Source organism: Oncorhynchus nerka, linkage group LG11 (genome assembly GCF_034236695.1).
Source record: "Oncorhynchus nerka isolate Pitt River linkage group LG11, Oner_Uvic_2.0, whole genome shotgun sequence".
In the NCBI taxonomy this organism is placed as follows: Eukaryota; Metazoa; Chordata; class Actinopteri; order Salmoniformes; family Salmonidae; genus Oncorhynchus; species Oncorhynchus nerka.
In genome coordinates this window covers 72,475,929-72,487,547 of record NC_088406.1, presented here as the reverse complement: position 1 = coordinate 72,487,547, position 11,619 = coordinate 72,475,929, and the positions used below count along the sequence as shown (strand labels likewise).

Below are 11,619 nucleotides of genomic sequence, written 5' to 3'. Positions count from 1 at the left end.
GGGGACTTCAGAGTCCAGTGTGCTGCCCGGGCGTTCAATACGAACGGGGATGCTGGTCTGGAGCTGTCCAGTCCCATCATGGTGGTCAGCAGGGAGGAAGGTGAGTGGAGACTGGGAGGGGGGGGGGGGGGGGGGACTTCAGAGTTCAGTGACATCAACCTTCATGACTGTTGATGACATCTGTTATATGTCCTTATTAGGACAGAGTTACGTAGGCCTTGTGAAGGAGAGTTCAAGGATGATTGTCTATCCGACAATAATATGTCTCGTGTGTCTGTGTAGGTCTGTGTCAACCACGCATCTCTGGCACGGTGGGAGCTGAGCCCTTCTCTGCTAAGATCCGCTACACCGGCCCTGACGACCCTGACTTCCCCAACCTCATCAAACTCACTGTCAACATGCCGCACATGGACGGTGAGTAACAGGCTCTGTCATGTCCTTACCTACTGGTCTAGAGTCAGTTTGATTGTTGACAATCGATGACAATAGGACTGAGGTAGAAAGAACTGATTCAAGATCAGTTGTCAAGGGTAAAAAGTTACCAGGTCATTAAAATATTGATTAATAATGCAATGGATTGATGATGTATTGAAACCGTCTCTCTCTCACCTCTCTTCTCCTCAGGCATGTTACCGGTCATCTCTACGAGGCCCCTGTCCAACTTCGAGCTGACCCTGTCTCCGGACGGCACGCGCGTGGGCAACCACAGGTGCTCCAACCTACTGGACTTCAACGAGATCCAGACGGGCCACGGCTTCATCACCGACGCCACCAAGAACCCCGAGATCATCGGCGAGACATCGCCCTACCAGTACAGCGCCGACATGCGCTCCACCAACAGCCTGAGATTCTACAGGAACCTGAATCTGGAGGCTTGTCTGTGGGAGTTTAATAGTTACTACGACATGTCCGAGCTGCTCACCACCTGTGGAGGTTCTATCGGGACGGATGGACAGGTACTGGAGAGAGAGAGAGACATACACACATATGCACTGATGCAAACACACACACACACACACAAACTGACACGCTGGCTGTTCTCTGTGTGCAACTCGATTACTCAGTCTGCTGTCGTTGTTTTTTCAGTAATCTGTCAAGTTGAAAGTAGACATTTTGAAATTCCCTCTGTGTTAAATTCCCTCTATGTGACCTTTCATGCTTGAATGCTCTGAAGTGTTCCTATCCTTCTGTTTTGTACTGTGGTATATGCTGATCCAGGTACAGTTGAAGGTGACCCTGACTATGTATCTCTGTGTTGCTCTTCCTCTAGGTGCTGAACCTGGTCCAGTCCTATGTGACTCTGCGCGTGCCTCTCTATGTGTCCTATGTCTTCCACTCCCCCGTCGCCGTGGGAGGATGGCAGCACTTTGACCTGCAGTCAGAGCTCAAGCTCACCTTTGTGTACGACACCGCCATCTTGTGGCAGGACGGAATCGGCAGCCCGCCGGAGGCTGAACTACAAGGTACAGCCAATTCGGCCCACTCTTGGCTATTTTAAGTACTACAGTGAGGTGGATGGCTTGCAGTATTACTCAGTTAATACCTGTATAATTAATAGTCTGCAGGCACATTTGATTAGAATCTCCGAGCCGACGAGGTGAAAAATCTGTCGATGTGCCCTTGAGCAAGGCACTTACCCCTAATTGCTCCTGTAAGTCACTCTGGATAAGAGTCTCTGCTAAATGACTAAAATGTAAATAATGTCTTATGCATTATTTCACCAGTGAATGATAGAGGTGGACAATAACCCTGGTATGATGTAACTGTGTCCCTATAGGATCCATGTACCCCACCAGCATGAGGATCAACGAGGAGGGACGTCTGGTGGTCAACTTCAAGACTGAGGCCCGCTTCAGGGGACAGTTTGTCATGTCCCACCCAGGTATTACGCACGCACCCCCCCCCATCTCTCCTATTGTGTTGCACTATTACCCAGATCCTGTACCGCTATTAGAATGGAACCGTCTAAGGGGTTGTTCTGCCAAATGTCAACATGACATGACCCTTTTCAGTAAGAATAAAACTACCGTCAACAATGTCAAATGTGTATACCTTACAACGAGGTGCGTTCATTTTGAACTTCGACATACAGTACAACGTCGATCTTAAGATGTTGTGTTCATGTATGCCCTTTGTCAGACACATCGAGCAAAGAAACGCTCAACAGAAGTGTACGTGTGAGACTAAAGAGAGGTTTGACTGTGTGTTTCCAGGAACCACTCTGTCGTCCATGGTGATGTGTGCTGACCTCTCTGGCCTGACCTTCACCCTGGCCCTGATCAGGACTGAGCCCACCTACAACCAGCCCATGCAGCAGTGGAGCTTCGTCTCGGACTTCGCTGTGAGCTGCCATCTTGTTCATTGTCTGTCTTAGAGGTAGACTCGGCGATATGACGTGGCCACGAGCTGCACCGTAGATATTGGTCTGTCTTAGAGGTAGACTCGGCGATATGACGTGGCCACGAGCTGCACCGTAGATATTGGTCTGTCTTAGAGGTAGACTCGGATATTGGTCGATATGACGAGGCCGTAGATATTGGTCTGTCTTAGAGCTGCACCGTAGATATTGGTCTGTCTTAGAGGTAGACTCGGCGATATGACGTGGCCACGAGCTGCACCGTAGATATTGGTCTGTCTTAGAGGTAGACTCGGCGATATGACAAGGCCACGAGCTGCACCGTAGATATTGGTCTGTCTTAGAGGTAGACTCGGCGATATGACGAGGCCACGAGCTGCACCGTAGATATTGGTCTGTCTTAGAGGTAGACTCGGCGATATGACGAGGCCAGAGGTAGCTGCACCGTAGATATTGGTCTGTCTTAGAGGTAGACTCGGCGATATGACGAGGCCACGAGCTGCACCGTAGATATTGGTCTGTCTTAGAGGTAGACTCGGCGGCTGCACCGTAGATATTGGTCTGATATGACGAGGCCACGAGCTGCACCGTAGATATTGGTCTGTCTTAGAGGTAGACTCGCTGCGATATGGTCGTGGCCACGAGCTGCACCGTAGATATTGGTCTGTCTTAGAGGTAGACTCGTAGATATTGGTCTGTCGAGGTAGATGACGCCACGGCCACGAGCTGCACCGTAGATATTGGTCTGTCACCGCTAGATATTGGTCTGTCTTAGAGGTAGACTCGGCCACGATATGATATTGGTCTGTCTTAGAGGTGGGCGATATGACGAGCTGCACCGTAGATATTGGTCTGTCTTAGAGGTAGACTCGGCGATATGACGTGGCCACGAGCTGCACCGTAGATATTGGTCTGTCTTAGAGGTAGACTCGGCGATATGACGAGGCCACGAGCTGCACCGTAGATATTGGTCTGTCTTAGAGGTAGACTCGGCGATATGACGAGGCCACGAGCTGCACCGTAGATATTGGTCTGTCTTAGAGGTAGACTCGGCGATATGACGTGGCCACGAGCTGCACCGTAGATATTGGTCTGTCTTAGAGGTAGACTCGGCGATATGACGAGGCCACGAGCTGCACCGTAGATATTGGTCTGTCTTAGAGGTAGACTCGGCGATATGACGTGGCCACGAGCTGCACCGTAGATATTGGTCTGTCTTAGAGGTAGACTTGGCGATATGACGTGGCCACGAGCTGCACCGTAGATATTGCGATGAGCGAGAGACAAGACTTTACTGTCACATACAGTATCTGCGTATGAGCACCGGTTCAATTCACGCTGTCCGAGCGTGGTAGGTGCAGGACCAAAACAGCACAGCGCTCTTAGTTGTTGAGGAAATGGACCCACTATGCTGTTTACTTTGTGTACCTACGTCATATCGCTGAGTCTACCTTTAACTTTGTATTCTTAGTGTTTGTGCTGAAGCCAACTGGTAGACGATAATGACAGAAGACTAGGGTTAGCTTTAGCAGCACGTACAGTATGGATACCAGACCAGCAGTAACTACCTTAAATGGTTGGTGTGTTTTAAAGTTGTTTTAATGATGTTGTAATGTTGTTGTCTGTAGGTGCGGGACTACTCTGGCACGTACACAGTGAAGATGATCCCCTGCAGTGCCTCTCCCAATGGGGAGTTCAGCATTCCCCCTGTGTGTCACCCACGAGAACCCCTCACCTTCCACATGGACATCCGCTTCCAGCAGGTCACCACCACCACCACTGCATACCCACAGTCTCTGGCAGACTAACCAAGACGCTAGAATCAAGAGGAAACTTTGTCATTCACCAATGATGATTTGTCTTGGTGTTGTATGAGGCTAAAAACAAGTAGTAGCAGATACTTGTTGATTAAATGCATTGAACCAAACGTTTAAATCTTATCAGCGCTCCTGTGTTTGACCTTTGCCCTCTGACCACCCCAGGTGAGTGACCCTGTGGCGGCTGAGTTCAGTCTGAACACCCAGATGTTCCTGCTGTCCAAAAGGGAGCTGTGGCTGTCAGACGGATCCATGGGCTTCGGAGAGAGCACCGACACAGCCTTCTCAGAGGGTACTGGACTACTACTGACCCCTAGTGGACACTCTAGGAACCACTAGTCAATATATAGATAGATACACCACTAGTCAACATATAGATATATACACCACTAGTCAACATATAGATAGATACACCACTAGTCAACATATAGAGAGATACACCACTAGTCATCATATAGATAGATACACCACTAGTCATCATATAGATAGATACACCACTAGTCAATATATAGATAGATACACCACTAGTCAACATATAGATATATACACCACTAGTCAACATATAGATATATACACCACTAGTCAACATATAGATAGATACACCACTACAACATATAGATAGATACACCACTAGTCAACATATAGATATATACACCACTAGTCAATATATAGATAGATACACCACTACAACATATAGATAGATACACCACTAGTCAACATATAGATATATACACCACTACAACATATAGATATATACACCACTAGTCAACATATAGATAGATACACCACTACAACATATAGATATATACACCACTAGTCAACATATAGATAGATACACCACTACAACATATAGATATATACACCACTAGTCAATATATAGATAGATACACCACTACAACATATAGATATATACACCACTAGTCAATATATAGATAGATACACCACTACAACATATAGATAGATACACCACTAGTCAACATATAGATATATACACCACTAGTCAATATATAGATAGATACACCACTAGTCAACATATAGATATATACACCACTAGTCAACATATAGAGAGATACACCACTAGTCAACATATATATAGATACACCACTAGTCAACATATAGATATATACACATTTAACATAACATTTAAGTCATTTAGCATACACCACTAGTCATCATATAGATATATACACCACTAGTCAACATATAGATATATACACCACTAGTCAACATATAGATATATACACCACTAGTCAACATATAGAGAGATACACCACTAGTCAACATATAGATAGATACACCACTAGTCAACATATAGATATATACACATTTAACATAACATTTAAGTCATTTAGCATACACCACTAGTCATCATATAGATAGATACACCACTAGTCAACATTTAGATATATACACCACTAGTCAACATATAGAGAGATACACCACTAGTCAACATATAGATAGATACACCACTAGTCAACATATAGATATATACACCACTAGTCAATATATAGATAGATACACCACTAGTCATCATATAGATAGATACACCACTAGTCAACATATAGATATATACACCACTAGTCAACATATAGAGAGATACACCACTAGTCAACATATATATAGATACACCACTAGTCAACATATAGATATATACACATTTAACATAACATTTAAGTCATTTAGCATACACCACTAGTCATCATATAGATAGATACACCACTAGTCAACATATAGATATATACACCACTAGTCAACATATAGATATATACACCACTAGTCAACATATAGATATATACACCACTAGTCAACATATAGAGAGATACACCACTAGTCAACATATAGATAGATACACCACTAGTCAACATATAGATATATACACATTTAGCATACACCACTAGTCATCATATAGATAGATACACCACTAGTCAACATTTAGATATATACACCACTAGTCAACATATAGAGAGATACACCACTAGTCAACATATAGATAGATACACCACTAGTCATCATATAGATAGATACATCACTAGTCAGCATATAGATAGATACACCACTAGTCATCATATAGATAGATACACCACTAGTCAATATATAGATAGATACACCACTAGTCAACATATAGATATATACACCACTAGTCAACATATAGATATATACACCACTAGTCATCATATAGATAGATACACCACTAGTCAACATATAGATATATACACCACTAGTCAACATATAGATATATACACCACTAGTCAACATATAGATATATACACCACTAGTCAACATATAGATATATACACCACTAGTCATCATATAGATAGATACACCACTAGTCAACATATAGATATATACACCACTAGTCATCATATAGATAGATACACCACTAGTCAACATATAGATATATACACCACTAGTCAACATATAGAGAGATACACCACTAGTCAACATATAGATAGATACACCACTAGTCAACATATAGATATATACACCACTAGTCAACATATAGAGAGATACACCACTAGTCATCATATAGATAGATACACCACTATTCAACATATAGATATATACACCACTAGTCAACATATAGATATATACACCACTAGTCATCATATAGATATATACACCACTAGTCAACATATAGATAGATACACCACTAGTCAACATATAGATATATACACCACTAGTCATCATATAGATATATACACCACTAGTCATCATATAGATAGATACACCACTATTCAACATACATGCTCTTTCATGACATAGACTGACGTAGACTGATCAGGTGAAAGCTATGATCCCTTGTTGATGTCACTTGTTAAATCCACTTCAATCAGTGTAGATGAAGGAGAGGAGACAGGTTAAAGAAGGATTTTTAAGCATTGGGATAATTGAGACATGGATTGTGTATGTGTACCATTCAGAGGGTGAATGGGCAAGACAAATGATGTGCCTTTGAACAGGGTATGGTAGTAGGTGCCAGGCGCACCGGTTTGTGTGTCAACAACTGCAACTGCAACACTGCTGGGATTTTTCACACTCAATAGTTTGTACATCAAGAATGGTCCACCACCAAAAGGATGTTCAGACAACTTGACATAACTGTGGGAAACATTGGAGTCAACATGGGCCAGCTTCCCTGTGGAACACTTTGGACACCTTGTAGAGTCCGTACCCCTGACAAATTGAGGCTGTTCTGAGGGCAAAAGGGGGTGCAACTCAATATTAGAAAGGTGTTCCTAATGTTTTGTCCACTCAGTGTACATTATTAGCTGTTTTATCTTATAGAACTCACACAGCTTTCTGTCTAACTGCTTTCTGAGTTTGAATGTAAAGATAATATTTAACAGTCTAATAACCATTTAATGAAGTTTTCAGTGCTTGTTGAAGTGTCACAGAGCAATGGGACACCACCCTCCTCCAATCTCTCCCTCCATCCCCCTCTCCACCCTCCTCTAATCTCTCCCTCCATCCCCCTCTCCACCCTCCTCTAATCTCTCCCTCCATCCCCCTCTCCACCCTCCTCCAATCTCTCCCTCCATCCCCCTCTCCACCCTCCTCTAATCTCTCCCTCCATCCCCCTCTCCACCCTCCTCTAATCTCTCCCTCCATCCCCCTCTCCAGGCTCCTCTATATACGGCCGTGTGATGGTGGACCCTGTCCAGAACCTGGGTGACTCCTTCTCCTGCAGTATAGAGAAGGTGTTCCTGTGTACAGGAGCTGACGGTTACGTCCCCAAGTACAACCCCACCAACAAGGAGTATGGCTGCCTGGCCGACGCACCTTCACTGCTCTACAGATTCAAGATCCTGGTGCGTACGGCAATCACTTAACACATGATGCCTCCAGTCAGGGGGAGATTCCTCTGGAGTTTTTTTTATGGTCACTTTGAATGCAGTTTGGTCAGTTTTGCTATATCAATTCATTCATTCACAAGTAATTTCTTGCTTCAACCATGTACAACCATTTGTGTTCTTGACATCTCAGTACAGGTGAGCCATGCTGCTGTTAGGCTGTTGAAATACATTTGACGTTTCAGTCATTTAAGCAGACGATCTTATCCAGAGCGACTTACAGGAGCTATTATGGTTGTGCCTTGCTCAAGGGCACATCGACAGATTTTTCACCTAGTCGGCCACGGTTTCGAACCAGTTACCTTTTGATTACTGGCCCAATGCTCTTAACCGCTAAGCTGCCTACCTCGAATCCATAGACATCCTATACAATATTTCTAAGTTAGGTTCCTACTGTAATGGTTTCAGTGGTTTAACCTGTGTGTGATTTCCTCCTCAGGACAAGGCTCAGCCAGAGACCCAGGCCACAGCGTTTGGAGATGTGATGTTTGGTGCCACTCTGGCCCTGGACACTCCTGGAGGCCTGCCTCTGGTCAGACAGCCTGGTTCAGACGGATTCGCCCTGTCCTCCTCGCCTCTCTTCCAGGTAAGCTGAAACGCGCACGCACCCCCCCCCCCCCCCCCCCCCCCCTAATCGTACCTAATATGGTCTGTAAACTGGATAACAATGGGAAAATAGTCTCTGTATGGTTGAATTAAATCTGGTTTCTGAAATCTGAGTTTGATTACTTGCACACAAAAACACACAAATTTGGTTTGAAATCACACTGAAAGGTATAGGCCAAAGTCTTTATCTCTAACCTCAAGCTCCACTGTGTCTGGATGTTCCAGGTGGCTGCAGGTCGGGAGTGGTTCATCCACACCATCTACACCGTCCGCTCCCGAGACAACGCCAACCGTGGCATCGGCAAGCGCAGCCTGGAGTACCACCACAGCCTGTCCTCCGTGGCCGACCCTCAGCCCGACCTCCACACCTCCTCCCTGGGTCGCTACCGTCGTGCCGCCCCCACTCCGGACCTGGCCCAGGACATCGGCACCGACAACAATCGGGGAACCAACATCCAGCACATCGCTCTGGACCGCACGGACCGCCTGGTGGTGAGCCAGCGCCAGCCATGGGGTGGACATGACCGGGCTGGGTCGGACCGCGACTCACCCTTCCTGGAGCGCCCCCTCCTGGAGAGCTCCGGCAGGGAGCCTGTGGACACCTCCACCCTGCCCACGCTGGTAGGCCTGGCCGGGTTGATCATTCTCACCTGCCTGGTGGCCATGGTGGTTATTCTGCTGGTGCGGCGCAAGAGGAAGAACCAGAAGAAGAGCCAGTTCCCTCCCTACTCCACCTCGTCGTGCTCGGCCTACAGCGGAGGGAGTGGCAACAGCAGAGAGGGCATGATGGGTACTGGGAGCAGCAGCTTGGACAGCTCGGAGGTCTAGGCTCATGACTAGAGACAGCCCTCCTACCAACACCACCCCGTCCCCGTGGCCTTCTGATAAGACATTGACAGTTGTCAACAGTTCCACCCTCTACCACTGCGGTGCCGTCTAATGGCTCTATCCAATCCTTACCGCTGAAGCGCTATAGATTGCGTGATAAAAATGCAAAGGTCATTTCCGATTGAGCCGACATATGCGGCGTTTACCGTGAATACAGTCTTCGCTAACTCGGGAACACTGGCTTTAAATTTCAATCGCGCTGTAACACTTGAACTTCAGCAATACGGATTGAATAGAGCCCTAAAACAGGGCTAACCCTGCCTTCTGCTAGCACTGAAGACAGCACAGCCAGTTCGTGGGACAGTTGATGTCAGTTGATGTGTGTTGTGGGCCTATAACCAGAGTATGAATGCATGCATGGCTGGCCAAGCCTGGAGAGAAAGTCATGTGAGGATCCATGAACCCTCAATGAAGTGTTTTCACCCCTTTTCCTGTGGTACAACATGGGTTTTAGTCCCCCTCAACAACTCAATTGTCAGAAATCCATTCAGGTGTGCTTTAGTTCATGTGTCAAATATTAGGAGTCCCCAAGGGCTGATGTTGTGGAGAATACCCTTTCCAACTATGCTAACTGCCATAGCTGAACATCCCAATTAAATCTTAAAAACAGTAATTGCATCTCCAGAAGGTAAAAGCAACTAATTGTCCCCCTTGATAGTGCAGAGCAGCTTTGAGGAGACTATTCTGTCCTGTTTTCTTAAGAGAACTAGCCTATCATGTTATTTTTGTTGTCGATCGTTCAATCCGTGTCAACTAATATTTGGTTTTTTTGAGTGCGAGATAGAGAGCCAAGTGGATCGAATGTTGGGTTGTGTCGGTCCGGTCGAGGCTGGCTGTATCAAATGTGGTAAATGTGTGTATTTTCTAATATTGATTGATGCACTGCTATGCTTTACAAAGCCCTCGGTAGTCAGCAGGTGTGCCCACTGCAGCAGAGCACAGACATGGTGCTATTCAATGGGATTGTGACGTTGTCCATTTTAGTCATTCACAAGTGCTTAAACTATTCATTCAGAATGTTTTTATATATTTTTGTTTCAGGTGAGGTTTAAAAAATAAAAATAAATCACGTGTATATGTATATTGTATATTATTAACTCTTATAAGTCTGTGTACATACCTGCATGTATAGGATGTTCAAAGTCAACACAGGACAATGCAAACAAGAAAGGTATTAATTACTAAACCCTGGTGCAACTTGAAGAATATGTTAACCCCACATTTGATGCCGTTTCTCAACTGAAGTATGTGACCATCTTGATCTTATGCAAGTGACAGTATAAGTTAATGGGTGCCAACTAGAAGGTATAGAAATTTGTCTCTGACCAATTTAGATCAAATTGGTGACTTATCAATTTTGTGATAATTTCAATCAATTGTTTGATGTCCTCCAACTTTAACTGCCAAATACAAATGTACTTTTCTGAATGATTTTGGTCCTAGTCTTCACTCAGACTGCTTGTGAATGTCCACTGGTCATTGTGTGAAAAGCTTTGCACAAATATTCAACAGAAGTATATTTTTTTGCATAAGAATAGACTTATTTAAAAAAGGGGAAGTTTATTAGTGACACGTTCCAAAAATACATTTTCTACAATGTAGGTCGGTAACATAACAGAGTGGGAGGGGGGATAGATACAGGTATCGGTACATACAGGTATCGGTACATACAGGTATCGGTACATACAGGTATCGGTACAATCAAAGGAATGTGATAACATAACCAACAGGCATAAATTAATCTCTCGTCACCTCAAGTACTAGTAAAAAAAGGGTAGAAAACTAAAACAACAAAAAGAAAATTCAACTAAATCAGCGCAGCTGCAGTATGTCAGTTAGTCCCTACTAGCAGGCCTGTGAATAGAAGGAATACAACAGGGAGAGGGGGATACCTAGTCAGTTGTATAACTGAAATGTGTCTTCCGCATTTAACCCAACCCCTCTGAATCAGAGAGGTGCGGGGGGCTGCCTTAAATCGACACTAAGAACATAGGTTCCCTCCTGGAATCTTCTAGATAGAACAACACGCTATAGTGAAGAAAAGTTCAGTCCTTTTGGGTTTTATACAGTAAATCATCATCATGTATCACCACGGTAACCC

At 44.7% G+C, this 11,619-nt stretch overlaps 1 protein-coding gene across 1 annotated transcript; it reads left to right on the top strand.

The window, feature by feature from the left end:
• The first annotated feature begins 15 nt into the window (after positions 1 to 15).
• Positions 16 to 10,946, top strand: LOC115121883 (FRAS1-related extracellular matrix protein 2-like). Its single transcript, XM_065024916.1, has 11 exons — positions 16 to 100; positions 283 to 414; positions 625 to 956; positions 1,271 to 1,463; positions 1,778 to 1,882; positions 2,214 to 2,341; positions 3,985 to 4,119; positions 4,339 to 4,465; positions 7,795 to 7,982; positions 8,464 to 8,610; positions 8,856 to 10,946. The coding sequence occupies exons 1-11, from the start codon at positions 79 to 81 to the stop codon at positions 9,456 to 9,458; spliced, it is 2,112 nt and encodes a 703-aa protein (XP_064880988.1). The 5' UTR covers positions 16 to 78; the 3' UTR covers positions 9,459 to 10,946.
• Positions 10,947 to 11,619: the final 673 nt, after the last annotated feature.